General features: G+C 48.0%; 1 protein-coding gene across 2 annotated transcripts in view; it reads right to left on the bottom strand.

Annotated features, from left to right (window-relative positions):
* SMAD4 (SMAD family member 4) overlaps nt 1–19140 on the bottom strand; it is a 47703-nt gene extending 28563 nt beyond the window's left edge. The window contains exons 1-5 of one of the 2 annotated variants that reach the window (XM_073619804.1): nt 18865–19140; nt 6756–7070; nt 5014–5188; nt 1813–1842; nt 1468–1683 (exon numbers count right to left, since the gene is read on the bottom strand). In XM_073619804.1, the coding sequence (XP_073475905.1) occupies nt 1468–1683; nt 1813–1842; nt 5014–5188; nt 6756–6995 (661 nt within the window). In that variant the 5' untranslated portion in view covers nt 6996–7070; nt 18865–19140. The remainder of the gene's footprint in view (nt 1–1467; nt 1684–1812; nt 1843–5013; nt 5189–6755; nt 7071–18864) is intronic. The other variant, XM_073619813.1, reaches the window with a different exon arrangement.
* Nucleotides 19141–19512: the final 372 nt, after the last annotated feature.

Raw genomic sequence — 19512 nt, 5'->3', positions numbered from 1 at the left:
GTGAGTTAGGGAACTTAGATTGTAAGCTCCTTGAGGGCAGGGACTGATGTGAATATATATATACATTTTTTTATTAAATTGACGGCACTATATAAGTACCTGTAATAAATAAAATCATAGGGCACAGCTATATTGACTTATACCATAGGGAACCATTTGTGCAGATTATTTTGTTTTACAGAAACTAAGTTTCAGAAGCGATTTTACAAACGTTATCTTGGTTTTAAAAATCAGAGCAGAAATTTAGCATCCATTTTTATGCCACCTGTCCCTACGATGTCCTTACACTCTTTAACAGCTTCCGGACCAGCCGCCGCAGTTTTACTGCCGCAGGTTGGCTCTCCTGGGCAAAATGACGTTACCTTATGTCGCTTTGCCTTTTGGCCACAAGGGAGCGCGCGCACCCCCCGCGGCTCGCTGCCGGAGCCGATGCCAGTGCCCGGCGGGCGCGATGACCGCCGGGCACCCGCGATCGCTCGTGACAGAGCGAGAACCAAGATCTGTGTGTGTAAACACACAAATCCCGGTTCTCTCAGGGGAGAAGAGACAGATCGTGTGTTCATACAGATTATGAACACCGATCTGTCATCTCTCCTAGTCAGTACCCCCCCCCCCCCCCCACACACACACACACAGTTAGAACATGCTGAGGGAACACAGTTAACCCCTTGATCGCTCCCCTAGTGTTAACCCCTTCCCTGCCAGTGACATTTATACAGTAATCAGTGCATTTTCATAGCACTGATCGCTGTACAATTGTCACTGGTCATATGTAGAAGAATACATATGGCCTAAACTGAGGAAAAAAATATTTATTTTTTTTTCGAATTTGTCAGTCTTCTTTTGTTTATAGCGCAAAAAATAAAAACCGCAGAGGGGATCAAATACCACCGAAAGAAAGCTCTATTTGTGGGAAAAAAAGGACTTCGATTTTGTTTGGGTACAGCGTCGCACGCGTAATTGTCAGTTAAAGTGACGTAGTGCCGAATCGCAAAAAAGGGCCCGGTCATTGAGCAGCCAAATCTTCCAGGGCTTAAGTGGTTAAAGCAGTTGTATGCCCGCAAAAATAAATATATAACCCTGCAAGGCAAAGGCATGAGCTAGTATGCACCTTATACTAGCTCATTATAAAAATCCTTACCTTAGAACAAAGCGCTGGCATCGCCTCCCAGTCACCGCTGAGGGAGCAGACATGTTCCCTCAGCGTTTCTTCCGGGTCACTCTTTCCAGCAAGGAGCTCCGATTTTCCGGCAACATCCGCCGGACCTTCAGATTGCATGCACTGCTCACGTCAGCGGCTGCATGCAAGGTGAATATCGCTTAAACCGTACAGGTTTAGGAGATATTCATTGTACCTACAAGTATGCCTTAATATAGGTTTACCTGTAGGTAAAAAATGTGAAAGCGGGGTATACAACCACTTTAAGAAGAGCCATAACTTGTATGAGATACAAGGATGTTACTTACTGGTTGAAGGAACAGGTATGCTGGAGAAGGACGAAGGATTGGGGGTGCTCGGCTCGCTGGGTGCCAGCATTGAAGGATTGCTGTAACTCTCGCTGGATGACCTGTTACTTGGTGGGTGCTGAATTGTCTGAATAGAATGTCCATCAGAAGAGGAAATGCTCTGCTGCGCTTCATAGTCATGGCCATATTCATCCTTCACTAGTAAGCCAGATGGCGCTACAACACAATGAGCACACCAGCACAGGTTAATCTACATTGAGTTTTTTCTTAATTTTGATTTTAAATTATACTTTACTAGGATAAAAAAAAATAAATAAATAAAATAAAATAAACAAAAAAACTTACCAGTGCTTTGCAATGTAAGCCCCGACAAGTCTGAAAGACAAAAAAAAAAATACAAATTTTGAATCAGACTTGTAAAATAAAGATCAAAGTAAAGAGCGGCAAAAGGTCCCCATATATGTAGCTTAATTCACCAAGCTATAAAGAATGCCTTATTTGCTTAAGGACCAATATTTTCAGAAACACATTCCCAAAATAAACTAACTGCTGAAAAAAGCATATGAAGTACCTGTAAAACCTTTTTTTTATTGTAATAGCTTCCCATAAACTGTAGCACACTGGAAGTTGCTTGGACATGGTACAGTGCAGGGAGCGCACAAGCATGACCTTCTCAGTAGGACGATACTCACTTACAGTGCAATACGGAGGACTATGTGGTGACAAAGGAAGCTGCAACAGCTAACAAAGACCCTTTTAGCTAAACAGGGGCGGATGAATCACAAGAATTGCTAAACCAGGGGTGGGCAACCTCGGCCCTCCAGCAGTGGTGAAGCTACAAGTCCCATGAGACATCGAAAGACCCTGACAATTACAGGCATGACGGGATTTGTAGTTTCACCACAGCTGGAGGGCCGAGGTTGCCTACCCCTGGGCTAAACAAAACTTTAAATATTTTGGAAGGTAAGACTTGTATTTAAGTGGTTTGGTTAGAATCAACCTAATTGAGAAAGAAAGAAGGAAAGAAGGAAAGAAGGAAAGAAGGAAAGAAGGAAAGAAGGAAAGAAGGAAAGAAGGAAAGAAAGATATGTACTTTACATGCTCTACGTCCTGGGATATGCACATCACATATCTGAGGAGGCTTAGTCTTTCCATGAGAAAGGAGGAGGGGGCAGGGCCTAGCAGCATGTCATCGGAGACGTGCCGGCTGAACCCAGAAGAGCTGGCAGCTTTCCAATGACGTCACCGAAGATGGCAGCGTGGTAATGAGGAGGGGGCAGGGCCTAGCGGCATGTCATCGGAGAAGTGGCGGCTGAACCCGGAAGCTTTCCGATGATGTCACTGAAAATGGCAACGTGGAACTGAGGAGGGGCAGAAGAGAAGCTGATCTCAGCAGGACAATGCTGGATCTGCCGGGCAGGTGAGCACCTTAACTGTGCAGGACTGGCAACAAGGCAATTAAAAATAAACAAAAATAAAATGGGAGGGGGGGTTGGGGGCGAAAAAGTGAAGATCTGTTTTAACTGAACAAGCTCAAGCTAGACGTAGATTGGTTACTATGCAAAGCTGCTTCAGTTTTAGTAAATTTCCCCCACGTATATACATTTTCATCTTCTGTTTGTATTATTGAAGTCTAGATTCCCAAGGGGAAGGGGAGGATTTATAAAATGTTCATTCTAATATATGTTTTATTAACTGTATGCTTAACTCACTGTTCTGATCAGTTTTCACGTTACACCCATATTCAGGGCCTAACATGAAACATGGTATCAGCTTTCCCCAACCACCCTTCCTCAAACTGCACCCTGCCCCACTTAACTGAACAGCAGAGTGCAGCCTTCGGTCTGTGTTTGAAATTGGCACAGCTGTGAGCTGCTCAGCCACATCATCCACTCAGGGATCAGTTGGTGAAAAGACTACCTGCCACCGCTGTAGAACTCAATGGAGCACAAGTGTAGTGATGTCATCGTACTTCCATTCTATTGTCTACATCAGGGGTCTCCAAACTATGGCCCTCCAGTTGTTCAGGAACTACAATTCCCATCATGCCTAGTCATGTCTGTGAATGTCAGGGTTTTACAATGCCTCAAGGAACGTGTAGTTCTGCAACAGCTGGAGGACCGTAGTTTGGAGATCCCTGGTCTACATCATGGGTGCTCAACCTGTGGCCCTCCAGCTGTTGCAGAACTACAAGTCTGCTGAGGCACTGCAAAGCTGACAAATACAAGTATGACTTCCGAAGGGCAGAGGCATAAAAAGGACTTGTAGTTCCGCAACAGCTGGAGGGGCCACAGGTTGAGCACCCATGGTATACATCCTCTAGCACCAATCACAGGTGCGTACCACCGAACGGACCAGGGACCGAGATAAAAAACAATGTAGGAGCCTGTGCACAGCATCAGTAATACATTGAATCACAGCTGCAATGCTCTGCATGCTTTAATGCCAAAAAGGTAATAAATGCTAATTTTGATTTGATTAATGTGGGCACATCTATTACATTTTTGACAAAAGGTGGACTTTGCCTTTCAACGAGACGGTCACCAGATGCCGCTGATGGAGGGTGCGGTAGCACTGGAAGACCAGCTTAGTCAAGTTACTGAGCAAATGTAAACAAAGCCCTCTCCCCTGTACCCTGTGATGTGAGACCTGTTTCTGGCTGGCCTGTTTGTGTTCCCACTGGGGAAGCGGCAGCCAGAAATGAGCAATTAAACATTCCCGTGAAACCTCATTAAAAGGTAAGTTTAAAAGACAAGAAGGTATTTAGTGTAAATACCATTCTTTTATTATAGTTCTACAAGGTTTTAATTTAAAAATGCAAGCAAGAACTTCCTGGACAATGTCTATAATAATCCAAGTTAAAAAACTAGTGGCAGAGTGACACTCAATAATAAACTTAATGTGATTGTAAAGTTTTTAGTTTTTTAAAAACAAAACATGTTATACTTACCTCCTCTGTGCAGTGGATTTGCACAGAGCAGCCCTGATCCTCCTCTTCTCGGGTCCCTCTTCGTTGCTCCTGGCCCCTCCCTCCTGTTGAGTGCCCCCACAGCAAGCAGCTTGCTATGGGGGAACCCGAGTCGAGTCACAGCTCTGTGTGTCCATTCAGACACAGAGCTGCGACCCGGCCCCACCACCTCTCTCCCGATTGGCTAACTGACTGACAGCAGCAGAAGCCAATAGCACTGCTGCTGTGTCTCAGCCAATTAGGAAGGAGAGTCTCAGACGGCCGAGACAATCGTGGACATCGCTGGACAGAGAGGGGGGGATCAGGTAAGTATTAGGGGGGCTTCTGCACAAAGAAGGTTTAGGACTAAAAAAAACGTCTGCCTTTACAACTCCTTTAAAATGGTAAGAAATTTTCCCTGACGTGAAGGGACCCTGCATCAGCTGACGTAGATGGTAGCAGCTATGGTAGAAGCCATATAGGATGTCAAACCTTTTCAAACGTTTATATTGCTTTTATTAGAAGCACAGGGCTTCTAAACACTCAAATGCCACATTCCCTCCTCCACCAGTGGATAAAATCCCACAAGAGACTCTTACCTATCCCTGGGGACACAACACGTTCATAGTGATAAGGATTCACACAGACGCTGTCGCATTTCAGATCGAATGCATACTGACAGTACTTGACATGCTTCAATTCATTCTTATGAAGATCTGGCCATCTCCAGAGTCGGGCATATATGACGTGAGGGAAGCCTTTTCTACCAGCCACCTGTCAGGATATATGAACAATGTGTAAGGTTTCTGATTCACACAGATTACAGTAATAGTATAAGTAATTTTATTCATTTTTTTAAACAGGTTTATACTTTCCTGTTTTGTGCAATAGAATTGCAGAGAGCGGCCCAAAACCTCCACTTCTCAGGTCCCCTGACGGCGCTCCTGGTTCCGCTCTGGCGAGGGCCCCATGGCAAGCCACTTTCTATGGGGGCATTCCTGCGGGCTCGCTCCTGAGCCTCGCTGTCTGTGTCTGTAGACACAGACAGCGGGACTCAGTCCCGCCCCATTGTCACTGGCTTTGATTGACAGCAGCGAGAGCCAATGGCTCAGTGAGACCAGGAAGTATAGAAAAGAGCAGCAGACATGCAGTGCTGGATCGAATGAGGGTTCAGGTAAGTGCAAGGAGGGGGGTGTTTAGGTATGCTTTTTGCATAGTTCCAGTAGTTCAGCCTAGACCAACATAAATATCCATGTGCCCATCTATACCTGGTTAATCCCTGCGGAATCTAGAAATCACTAAAGTAGGCACTAAAGTGATCATCCCAAGCTTCTGCATCCCATACTGAGTGGCTGTCCTGCTACATAGTACACTGGAGGGGGGGGGGTCGTTTGCCCGCTCAGCATGGGCACCATTTAGAGAACACTCTGCATTTTCTCAATGAATGCAGTGTTTTCTGATTGAATGAGGTAGAGCCGGATGGTGACATCACAATCTCTACCCCATTCAGAGAACACTTTGCATTTCAATGCAAGGGGTTCTGGAGCTGCCTCCTATGCCGAACAAATGACTTTGCATGTTCACTATGCAGCAGGGCAGGTGCTACGCATGGGATCTAGAGGCTAGTGGCAATCACCTAGGCATACCTAAACTTCAGCATTAAAATAGAACTAAAGGCTTTTAGTAAGGGAAGGTTATGGACCTTGCTTTTTGCACTGGTGGGCAGTTATGCTGGAACAGGAAGGGGCCGTCCTCAAACTGTTCCCATAATGTTGTGAGCATGAAATTGTCTAAAAATGTCTTGGTATGCCGACACCTTAAGAATTCCCTTCACTGGAACTAAGGGGCCAAGCCCAACCCCTGAAAAACAACCCCCACACCATAATCCTCCCTCCACCAAATGATTTGGACCAGTGTACAAAGCAAAGTCCATAAAGATATGGATGAGCGAGTATGGAGTGGAGAGACTTGACTGGCCTGCACCATAACCCGGTAGAATACCTTTGGGATGAACCAGAGTGGAGACTGAGAGTCAGGCCTTCTCCTCCACATCAGTGCCTGACCTCACAAATGCACTTCTGGAAGAATGGTCAAACATTCCCATAGACACACTCCTAAACCTTGTGGACAGCCTTCCCAGAAGAGTTGAAGCTCTTATAGCTGCAAAGGGTGGGCCAACTCAATATTGAACCCTACGGACTAAGACTGGGATGCCATTAAAGTTCATGTGCAGGCAGGCATCCGAAATACTTTTGGCAATATATTTACATTATGTGAGAGAACAATCAACATCTAAACAGTCTCCACAGTATGGCTTTTTTTGTAAACAAAAAGGACTTGCCTGCAGACGGCCATCTAACGTTCTTTGGATAGTGACACATTTGCTAGGGTGTGCTCCGTTTGTAGTGATTGCGGTAATCAGGGAATCCAATTCATCCTTCTTCTCTTTCAGTTTTTTCACTAAACTCTCAATGGCCCGCTTTGCGAAGGTCTCGCTCTCCCCTCCCTGACGATGACACATCAAGCTGTGGACGATGCTCAGACAAGCATCGTTACTTGTTGGGGTGTTCGTTATGGACATCTTGCTGGAGAAAACTGCTTTCTATACTCAGTTCAATGTTCCTCTTATTGCAGTGCAAGAGGAGAATCCACAAACCTAAAATGAAGAAACAGAGAAAACAACAAGAAGTCAGAATAAACCTTTAATGACTGTCAGTTAACTAGACAAGGATAATGGGCCTCAATGGGAAGTTAAAAAGAAACTTTTTTTTTTTTTTTTTTTTAAAGCTGTGCATGTGAAAGTGACCAGCTTACATGTACCGAAACCCACGGACAAAAAAAAATGCAATATATGGCAGCTTATCAGTCCTTAAAAGGGGCTACATTCGTTTTCTATCTCAGGCATGCACTTAGAGGAACTGCAGTCTGCTCACATAATTTGTAATAAAAACATCTTTGCCATTCTGAAGCTTCCCTCCAACCACTTAGCATATTATTTTATATATACATAACATACTGCGATTCTGTACTTCTCCCTCCACTAGAGGTAAAAGGGCCAATCACAGTGGCCCTTTACCATGTGATCAGCTGTGTCCAGTCACAGCTGTCACAAAGTAAACAGCAGCTTGCTGGTTATCAGCTCTCCTTTCCCTGCACAAAGACAGCATGTGAGGAAAGGAGAACTGATCTGTCAGGGCACAGTGGGTACAGAATTTACAGATAATCAGGGCAGCCTCATCAGCGCCAATCAGGGCAGCCCCCATCAGAGCAGCCCCCATCAGAGCAGCCCCCATCAGTGCAGCCCCCATCAGTGCAGCCCCCATCAGTGCCCACTATTACTCAAAGTGTGAAAGCTAAAAGTTGGCCTGGGTAGGAAGGAGGTGAAAGTGTCCAGTACTGAAGTGGTTAAAAAAAGTTTGCCTTTACAGCCACTGTAACAGACCAAAATAAATGGATCAAATGAGAGAAGTTCATTGCTAGGGTTTTAGAGAGAGAGCGAGAAAGAGAAAGAGCCAAAGAGCCACACACACTACATCTTTCAAGTCAAACATCCAAAAGCATTATGGTTACAGCCTGGAAAGGAATACCAGCAGACCCCCCCCCATCATCCTAGATCACACTGTGGAGATTCACTGTACAAGCAACGCAGCTGATAACCTGACAAGTGTCAGAGGTTGATGAAGGTCACATGACTCAGGCAGGCCTATTCTCTCCATGTCACCAAAAACAAGCAGAACACACATGGAAAATTCTCCTTTGTCATGAACAAAAATAACAGCACAGGAAAGAAACTCTGCATCAGGTTCATCAAAAAAACACAGCAAAGCATAGTAAGTAAACATCCCCTGTGGTAATTACTAAACAAAAATGTGTTCTGTTTTACCTATGTTTAAAATATTGATTTCTTAATTTTGGGCTGGAAAAGTGGGGGGGCGTCTTATACACAGAAAAATACAGTACTTTTTTCCCCTCACCATATATAAATTTTTTTTTTTTTTTAAACCGTCATTTTTGGTTTTGGCACCAAAGCTTCCATTCGGTGCACCTCTAATTTACTTAGCACAACATTATCTTTCAAATTTTAAAATTTGCAAAACCGCTGCGCAGATACTGTGTGACAAAACAATTGCAACAATCGCCATTTTATTCCCTAGGGTCTCTGCTATGTCTACGTTTACCAGGTTACAGTTGATATCATTTAATTTTAATGTATCAACTGTAACCTGGACGGGTAACTATAAAGGGACACTAATATTCTTATTCTCCAAAGATAATCTCTACACATCCACTACAGAGGCCCCCTGTGCACACACATTGCAATTTCAATGTGTTCTTGCTGGACTTTCTGGTTACCGGACTCCCAGCACGCACCTGTGAAACATGGACATGTGACTCAAAAATGAACCAAAAACCCAGATGCTGCGTGTTTGATGTGTTCCCATTGACTTACAATGGAAGTTGCATTTTTTGGTACACATTTGAAAAACTGCACTAAAGATGCAGCACGCAGGACTTTTCAGAAAGCAGCACACCTGCAGCGCAGCGACGTGAATAGGATTTAAAGGGGAGTAGTTTTCATGCACTTCTGTCGCCCTGGAAAGTTCATTATAGCGCATAATGGCCTTGTGATCTTTTTGTCAGGAAACTATCTTGTTTTCCATTCATTTGGAACAAGCAGTTGGTTAGTTGCGGTGATATGCACTGCTGTATGCACACTACAAATCCCATAGTCCATCTCGGGAGAGAGCAAGAAAGGGGGGTGGGTTACATTCTCACTTAGAGTGGGACCATGGAGAATGAACCTTTAATAAGCCTTCCAGCCCAAGCTAGTTTTCAAATTTCTCTCCTACACGTAAAAGTCAGCTAGAAAAATTACTTAAAACCTCCCCATAATTTTTTTTAGCACAAACCCTAAGGAATAAAACAGTGGCTGTTGAAATTTTTTATGTCACAGGGTATTTCTGCAGCAAATTTTCAAAAGCGATTTTTTGGGGCAAACAAAAAAAAATTAAAAAAATTAAACAATATTTCCCCCAATTTTTTTGTATAATGTGAAAGATGATGTTATGCCGAGTAAATAGATACCGAACATGTCACACTTTAAAATTGTGTACATTTGTGGAATGGCGCCAAACTTCAGCCCTAGGAGTTTTAAAAGCAGAAGGTAATGAAACCTTCTGTGTGTAGCAGCCGCCCCAGCACCCCCTAATTACTTGCCTAAGCCCCATGTCTCTCCAGCGATGTCCACGAGTGTCTTAGCTGCAGCTGTCAAAGACACTTGTCCAATCAGGGGAGAGAGGGGGCAGGGCCGGGGCAGGGCTCCGTATCTGAATTGACATTCGGAGCTGTGACTCGGCTCCGGTGCCCCCATAGCAAGCTGCTTGCTGTGGGGGCACTCAACAGGAGGGAGGGGCCAGGGACAGCGAAGGGTCCGAGGGCCATTGAGCTGGCCAGGGACCATCTGGTCCCTGGCCAGCTCTATGGTAAACCGCTGCCGCCGGCAGGAGTCATTCTCCAGCTCCCCAATCACACGGGCGACCCGGGAGAAGCACCAGGGGCCGTCGGGAGGTCCCCTCCCACCAACTGTAAAAACAATCGAGTCACTATGATTGCTTTTATTTTGCAGGGAATCGCCAGCTGAAAGAAAATATATCTGGATGATGCCTGCAACTACAGGCATCATTCAGATAACACCACTTAAAGTCCTGGATGTCATATGATGTCCATCTAAGGATAAAAAAATTGGATCACAGGAGCAAAATAGAAAAAAAAAATTCTGTATATTTGCAACACATGTATTTAGAACAAGTCAAGCTTGAAACACTAAACTTAAAGAGGAACAAGTCCCCTTTAAACGTTACAAGATCAAAAAACGTGACAGAAGGTGCATTAGCAGCCTTAAATGAAAGGCAATAGAGATTCACAGCAACTATGAAGCACATGCATCACTAAACTTGATACCTTAATGGATCTAGAGATGTGAGGATTCCTCAGGGAATGGGAAATTGCCGGAAATGATATGCCACATCCCATAGATGTCTATGAGTCATGGTTGTCAAAATATCCTAGATATATTAGATGACACATAGGGATGCAGGGGGTACCGACATCAATTTTGAGACAACAGTAATACCATTATATTTTCTTTTTTTTAAAAGAGAAAAATAATCCTGTTGACCGATATTGAAAAAGCATTGTTGGCGAATCAGTAAATATAACCCAATAAAAAGGGTAACGATAGTTTAATTTCAGTGAGTACACAGATATTCTAACACTGCCTGAAATAACCGACATGTCTGTGTTGGCGTGCCGTTCTATAATTATTGCATTACATAACTAAGTGTTCCTTCCAGTGCAGCATTTCTCAACCTTTTACCCCAGAGGAACCCTTAAAGCGGAAGTAAACGCTAATTTTTAAATTGTACCTACAGGAAACCTTATAACTTATTTGTGGCTACAATGAATATCTCCTAAACGTGCATGGTTTGGGAGATATTCACCTTGGCAATAGCCAATGACATCACCATGCCATGAACGAACACAAAGGGCTGTGCTGCAATGACAACTCCACCAATGCTTTAAAATAATTTTCAGGCTAAAGGGAATCCCAATAAAAAAAAAAAAAATAATAATTTCACCTTAGCGAGGCGGCCAAGGGACAGAGCCCCACTCCTACAGCGGCGGCCAAGGGACAGAGCCCCACTCCTACAGCGGCGGCCAAGGGACAGAGCCCCACTCCTACAGCGGCGGCCAAGGGACAGAGCCCCACTCCTACAGCGGCGGCCAAGGGACAGAGCCCCACTCCTACAGCGGCGGCCAAGGGACAGAGCCCCACTCCTACAGCGGCGGCCAAGGGACAGAGCCCCACTCCTACAGCGGCGGCCAAGGGACAGAGCCCCACTCCTACAGCGGCGGCCAAGGGACAGAGCCCCACTCCTACAGCGGCGGCCAAGGGACAGAGCCCCACTCCTACAGCGGCGGCCAAGGGACAGAGCCCCACTCCTACAGCGGCGGCCAAGGGACAGAGCCCCACTCCTACAGCGGCGGCCAAGGGACAGAGCCCCACTCCTACAGCGGCGGCCAAGGGACAGAGCCCCACTCCTACAGCGGCGGCCAAGGGACAGAGCCCCACTCCTACAGCGGCGGCCAAGGGACAGAGCCCCACTCCTACAGCGGCGGCCAAGGGACAGAGCCCCACTCCTACAGCGGCGGCCAAGGGACAGAGCCCCACTCCTACAGCGGCGGCCAAGGAAGAGAGCCTCACTCCTACAGCGGCGGCCAAGGAAGAGAGCCCCACTCCTACAGCGGCGGCCAAGGAAGAGAGCCCCACTCCTACAGCGGCGGCCAAGGAAGAGAGCCCCACTCCTACAGCGGCGGCCAAGGAAGAGAGCCCCACTCCTACAGCGGCGGCCAAGGAAGAGAGCCCCACTCCTACAGCGGCGGCCAAGGAAGAGAGCCCCACTCCTACAGCGGCGGCCAAGGAAGAGAGCCCCACTCCTACAGCGGCGGCCAAGGAAGAGAGCCCCACTCCTACAGCGGCGGCCAAGGAAGAGAGCCCCACTCCTACAGCGGCGGCCAAGGAAGAGAGCCCCACTCCTACAGCGGCGGCCAAGGAAGAGAGCCCCACTCCTACAGCGGCGGCCAAGGAAGAGAGCCCCACTCCTACAGCGGCGGCCAAGGAAGAGAGCCCCACTCCTACAGCGGCGGCCAAGGAAGAGAGCCCCACTCCTACAGCGGCGGCCAAGGAAGAGAGCCCCACACCTACAGCGGCGGCCAAGGAAGAGAGCCCCACTCCTACAGCGGCGGCCAAGGAAGAGAGCCCCACTCCTACAGCGGCGGCCAAGGAAGAGAGCCCCACTCCTACAGCGGCGGCCAAGGAAGAGAGCCCCACTCCTACAGCGGCGGCCAAGGAAGAGAGCCCCACTCCTACAGCGGCGGCCAAGGAAGAGAGCCCCCCTTTTACAGTGGCAGCCAAGGAAGAGAGCCCCACTCCTACAGCGGCGGTCAAGGAAGAGAGCCCCCCTTTTACAGCGGCAGCCAAGGAAGAGAGCCCCCCTTTTACAGCGTCAGCCAAGGAAGAGAGCCCCACTCCTACAGCGGCGGCCAAGGAAGAGAGCCCCACTCCTACAGCGGCGGCCAAGGAAGAGAGCCCCACTCCTACAGCGGCGGCCAAGGAAGAGAGCCCCACTCCTACAGCGGCGGCCAAGGAAGAGAGCCCCACTCCTACAGCGGCGGCCAAGGAAGAGAGCCCCACTCCTACAGCGGCGGCCAAGGAAGAGAGCCCCACTCCTACAGCGGCGGCCAAGGAAGAGAGCCCCACTCCTACAGCGGCGGCCAAGGAAGAGAGCCCCACTCCTACAGCGGCGGCCAAGGAAGAGAGCCCCACTCCTACAGCGGCGGCCAAGGAAGAGAGCCCCACTCCTACAGCGGCGGTCAAGGAAGAGAGCCCCCCTTTTACAGCGGCAGCCAAGGAAGAGAGCCCCCCTTTTACAGCGTCAGCCAAGGAAGAGACCCGTCCTCTAAAGAAGAATACCCCCTTACAGTGGTGGTCACTGCTAAAAAGCTCATTGGGGCTGACACAGTTAACCTCTGAAGGCCGAGAATGGCTGCTCTAGTGGTTATAAAGTATATGTAATGAAAGTGAAGCACAGCCACTATGCAAATATGGTTGTGCCATACATATTTAGAAAAGCTCATTTAAAATGTCAATTAAATTATTTTCATTACGTTGATCACAATCTCAAACACACCTAATATAAAAAAAAAAAAAAAATTATTAAAAAAAAACGACTTTAACCACTTCCAGCCCAAGGACGTCATACAACGTCTTTGACTTTCAGTGGGGATATCTGAAAGATGCCTGCAGCTACAGGCATCATTCAGGTATCATCTTTTAGACCAGACGATTCTGTGCACTGTAAGAATGATCATAGCAGCAGTTCCACCGCTTGATCGTTCTTACAGGCGACATTCCGCCCCCCCCCCCCCTCCGGTGCTTCTCCGGGCTCTACCGTGCCATTAGGGACCCAGGGAAAGAATCCACCGCTGCCAGATGAGGAGCATAGAGATTACCGGTGACCAAATGGTCACCGGTAATCTCTATGACCGTCGACATTATGATGTCACGTCCTGGCCGCGGCTGTAAACAAAGCCATGATCGCGGCTGGAAAGCATGGGGTCTCATGCTTTACAGCCTGGGAGGAGAGATGTGGAGTGTTATAGACCCCATATCTCTCCATAAAGAGGACCTGTCACGCACCATATTACCAGGGATGTTTACATTCCTGGTAATAGGAATAAAAGTGATCAATTTTTTTTTTAAAGAGAAAGTATAAAAATAAAAAAAAAATAAAGTAAAATACATATGTAAACGCCATTTAAACCACACATGTGAGGCATCGCTGTGTGCGTTAGAGCAACAATTCTAGCACTAGACCTCCTCTGTAACTTTAAACTGGTAACCTGTAAAAAAAATGTAAAGCGTCGCCTATGGAGATTTTTGAGTACCGAAGTTTGGCGCCATTCCATGAGTGTGCACAATTTTAAAGCGTGACATGTTGGGTATCTATTTACTCGGCATAACATCATCTTTCACATTATACAAAAAAAATTGGGCTAATTTTACTGTTTTATTTTTGAATTCAAGAAACTGTTTTTATTTCCCCCAAAAAAGCATTTGAAAAATTGTTGCGCAAATAACGTGCAACATAAAAGGCTGCAATGACCACCATTTTATTCCCTAGGGCAGTGATGGCGAACCTTGGCCCTATAATGTTTGGGTAATTTTCTAATTTGATTTAATTTGGTAATTTGAGTAATTTTCTAGAAAAAAAAAAAAAATTATGATTTTTACATGTAGGAGAGGAGTTGAGCTGCACGATTCTGGCCAAAATGAGAATCACAATTTTTTTGCTTAGAATAAAAAGATCACGATTCTCGCGACGTAAAATCTTTCACATTATAAAAAAAAAAAAAAAATGGGCTAACTTTACTGGTTAGATTTTTTAAATTTTTTTAAATTCATTAAAGTAATTTTTTCCAAAAAAATTGCATTTGAAAGACCGCTGTGCAAATACAGTGTGACATAAAAGATTGCAACAACCTCCATTTTATTCTCTAGGGTGTCTACTAAAAAAAATATATATGTTTGGGGGTTCTAAGTAATTTTCTATCAAAAAAAAAAAAAAAAATGATTTTAATTTGAAACCAACAAATGTCAGAAAAAAGTTTAGTGTTTAAGTGGTTAAACTTTTTTCACTTACACAGGAAGTCTATTTCATTTGCAAATTGTTACAATGTTTATACATAAGTTCAGCTGATAAAGAATGTTTTGTTTCTTGGCAGACTGCCCAGTTTTTCTCTTCCTTTCTTTTGATGGCTGTGGTTTCAGAAGAGCAAAGAGAATTCTTTGTATAGAAACAATTGTGAAACACTTTAGTCAAGATCGCGATAACGATTCTTGACGATTAATTGTGCAGCTCTAGAGAGGAGTGTCAGAATAGGCCAGGTATGGAAGTGGTTAAAGGCTATAACTTTTAACATATATCTAATCTCTTTAATGAAGCAATCTTTCAAAATGTAAGCAAAGTGGTTCTCCTTATTGCTTTAAAAAAAATGTGCATTACAACATAGTAAAGAGAAACCTGTACCCGGACAGGTGGGGCATAGAACACATGAAAGTAAAAAACCTTAAGCCTGTAGAACCACTTGACCTCCTGAAGATTTATCCCCCTTCATGACCAGGCCATTTTTGCAATATGGCACTGCGTTGCTTTAACTGACAATTGCGCAGTCATGCGACGCTGTACCCAAATAAAATGTGTGTAATTTTTTTTCTACTTCTTCCACGTATGCCGTGTCCCCCACATGGCTTCCCGCAAACAGGACTTTTTATGGCTTTTTTCAACAATGACTTTCTTCTTGTCACTCTTCCATAAAGGCCAGATTTGTGGAGAACACGACTAATAGTTGTCCTGTGGGCAGATTCTCCCACCTGAGCTGTGGATCTCTGCAGCTCCTCCAGAGTTACCATGGGCCTCTTGGCTGCTTCTCTGATTAATGTTCTCCTTGCCCGGCCTGTCAGTTTAGGTGGACGGCCATGTCTTGGTAGGTTTGCAGCTGTGCCATACTCTTTCCATTTTCCGATGATGGATTAATGTATGCGATTAGTGTAAAAGGATGAATACTTTTTCAAGGCACTGTAACTTAGTAAGATGTGCCCCTTGTGCCGATTCCTCTTCCATTAGGGAAAATGTTTCTCCATCCAGAAGATGCAGCAGGAGAGTTTCTGGTTCATGATGGGGCATTAGGCAGATCATTTAACAGCTTCCCATCTGCTCACAGCCTATAGACGACGGACGGGAAGCAGCGCTGATGCAGGTTAACGTACGTGTACATCAGTCAGCATCAGTGGCTCCTGTGGGACTCAGAGCCTGGTAATCGTTGTGTCCCCCGGACAGGGGGGTCACCTTAGCGCTATGTCCGTGTGATCACATGGCCTTGCACCATGCGATTGCTGTGTCCAATCACATAGTACTCAGTGGAATCTGAATGTAAACATCCGTTCTCTCGGCTCTCGCACAGATCGGCTTTGAGAGCAGAGAGATCTGTTACTGCAACCTGTCACACTGCATGTCTACCCAGACTGCAGTGCCAGCGTGTCCCTGATCACTGCCCCGAGTAAAATACAAATAATGAGTCCAGTAAGCCCATCACCTGTCCCAGTCCGCATAGTAACACCGCCATACCCCAGACCAACGTCCTAATCACCAGCGTCCCGATCAGCGCCATACCCCATAGCAGTGTCCCGATCAGCGCCATACCCCATAGCAGTGTCCCGATCAGCGCCATACCCCATACCAGCGTCCCGATCAGCGCCATACCCCATACCAGCGTCCCGATCAGCGCCATACCCCATACCAGCGTCCCGATCAGCGCCATACCCCATACCAGCGTCCCGATCAGCGCCATACCCCATACCAGCGTCCCGATCAGCGCCATACCCCATACCAGCGTCCCGATCAGCGCCATACCCCATACCAGCGTCCCGATCAGCGCCATACCCCATACCAGCGTCCCGATCAGCGCCATACCCCATACCAGCGTCCCGATCAGCGCCATACCCCATACCAGCGTCCCGATCAGCGCCATACCCCATACCAGCGTCCCGATCAGCGCCATACCCCATACCAGCGTCCCGATCAGCGCCATACCCCATACCAGCGTCCCGATCAGCGCCATACCCCATACCAGCGTCCCGATCAGCGCCATACCCCATACCAGCGTCCCGATCAGCGCCATACCCCATACCAGCGTCCCGATCACCGCCATACCCCATACCAGCGTCCCGATCACCGCCATACCCCATACCAGCGTCCCGATCACTGCCATACCAGCGTCCCGATCACCGCCATACCCCATAGCAGTGTCCCGATCAGCGCCATACCCCATACCAGCGTCCCGATCAGCGCCATACCCCATACCAGCGTCCCGATCAGCGCCATACCCCATACCAGCGTCCCGATCACTGCCATACCAGCGTCCCGATCACCGCCATACCCCATACCAGCGTCCCGATCAGCGCCATACCCCATACCAGCGTCCCGATCACCGCCATACCCCATACCAGCGTCCCGATCACCGCCATACCCCATACCAGCGTCCCGATCACCGCCATACCAGCGTCCCGATCACCGCCATACCCCATACCAGCGTCCCGATCACCGCCATACCAGCGTCCCGATCACCGCCATACCAGCGTCCCGATCACCGCCATACCAGCATCCCGATCACCGCCATACCAGCATCCCGATCACCGCCATACCAGCATCCCGATCACCGCCATACCAGCGTCCGGATTACCGCCATACCAGCGTCCGGATTACCGCCATACCAGCGTCCCGATCACCGCCATACCCCATACCAGCATCCCGATCACCGCCATAGCCCATACCAGCGTCCCGATCACCGCCATCCCTGCGTCCCGATCACCGCCATACCCCATACCAGCGTCCCGATCACCGCCATACCAGCGTCCCGATCACCGCCATACCAGCGTCCCGATCACCGCCATACCAGCGTCCCGATCACCGCCATACCCCATACCAGCGTCCCGATCACCGCCATACCCCATACCAGCGTCCCGATCACCGCCATACCCCATACCAGCGTCCCGATCACCGCCATACCCGCGTCCCGATCACCGCCATACCCCATACCCGCGTCCCGATCACCGCCATACCAGCGTCCCGATCACCGCCATACCCCATACCAGCGTCCCGATCACCGCCATACCCCATACCAGCGTCCCGATCACCGCCATACCCCATACCAGCGTCCCGATCACCGCCATATCCCATACCAGTGTCCCGATCACCACCATACCAGCGTCCCGATCACCACCATATCCCACTCCAGCATCCTGACAACCGCGCCGATAGGTGGCACTGATTGGCAGCGCTGATAAGACAGCGCTGATAGGTGGCACCAATTGCCAGCACTGGTGGGCACTGATAAATGGCACTGCAATGATAATCTGTGCCGATGTCCCTTTTAGAGAAGCCAGTTATCGGCTCTCTTCTCGTGCTGTCAGCATGAGGAAAGGAGTGCAAATAACTGATTTCTATTGACATCCATGACCCCCTGTGATTGGACACAGCTGATTATGTGGTCAAGAGCCGCCGATTTGCTCTTTACCCCGATCTGTGATCAGCGGTGTCCTCCACACAGAGCGTGCCACGTGGCGGGCATGACCAGGAGGGGGGGTGTAGTAAAGCGCCCCCATACCTTTGTGCTCACACGCAGAAGCAAACGCACCACATGTGAGGTATCGCCGCGATCCATAGAAGCGGGAGCAATATATTTCTAGCACTAACTGTAAACCTAAAAATTTTAAAAAGCGTCACCTAAAGAGTTTTTTTTTTTTTTTTTAATTACTGTAGTTTGTCGCCATTTCACGAGCGTGCGCAATTTTTAAAGCGCGACATGTTTGGCATTTAAATCGGCGTAACATCAGCTTTTTTACGTTGTACAAAAAATAAATAAAAAAGTTGGGGTAAATATTGTAAGGGGGGGGGGTTCAATTCATTAAAATGTATTCCTTTGCTTTAAATGTAAACGGTGTCAGAAGACGCCTGGACTACAAGCGGTTAATAAATAGTTGCGCTCATATCAGACAGCAAAATAAATCTCCTCCACCCCTATTTTATTCTCCGGGGTCTCGGATTATATGGGGGGGGTTGGTAATCTTCAGGCCTAAAAATGATGATTTTTTATCACATGTTGATGAAAACAAAGCCATAGTCTCCAGCAGTGATAGGAATGAATATTAGACAATGACCCCCCCATGGCCCCTCAGTTGGGCCCCCCCTCCATGGATGAATGAGGTATTAGGGGCCCCTGTGTTGTTGTGGGGGCCCCCCAGTGTATATCCCCGCCCCTCCCGCACTCACCCTCCTCCGGGGCCCGGTGTCTGTGTTTTCTCTCCGCTCTCCTGCAGCCCGGGGGATGGGGAGGCAACAACCGCGTCTCCCGCACCGAGCAGCGGCCCCCTCCGCTCCTCCTCCTCCTCCGGGGCCTCCTCTCCGCACTTCCAGGCCGCAGACAACAATTCCCCCCCTTCACGGGTCGAGCGTGCGCAGCTTCGGCGCAAGCGGCGGCTACATCCGGGACACTGAGGAGGGCGGAGGGAGGAGCCGGAGCGGCCAGCGGGGAATGTGTGGGCGGGGCCCCCCAGCGAGAGAAAGGGGCTGGATGGTTACCGTGGTAACACGAGCTGTGATTGACGGGCGTGGATATCGGGTGGGGAAAAAGGAGGGGAGGGGACTTGTGCGGTTACCATAGTGATGCGTTTGACTAGCAGGAAAAGAGGCGGGAAGGAGAGGAAAGAGGGGAGGGGTGGAGGTATCGATAAAGGCAATGAGGAAAGGGGGGGGGGGGGGGCGGAAATAAAACCTCACTACAGCAGTAGGAGCTTTGATTGGTTGGTTTGACTATTGGGGAAAATGGACGGGAAGCCCCCGTGTCGATGTGGTAATAAGGAATACGGGGCGGGGTATAATATGCCTCACTATGGCAACAAGAGCTGTGATTGATGGGTT

This window comes from Aquarana catesbeiana, linkage group LG01 (genome assembly GCF_042186555.1).
Source record: "Aquarana catesbeiana isolate 2022-GZ linkage group LG01, ASM4218655v1, whole genome shotgun sequence".
In the NCBI taxonomy this organism is placed as follows: domain Eukaryota; kingdom Metazoa; phylum Chordata; class Amphibia; order Anura; family Ranidae; genus Aquarana; species Aquarana catesbeiana.
The sequence above is the reverse complement of the archived record's forward strand: the minus strand, read 5'-3'. Positions and strand labels throughout refer to the sequence as shown.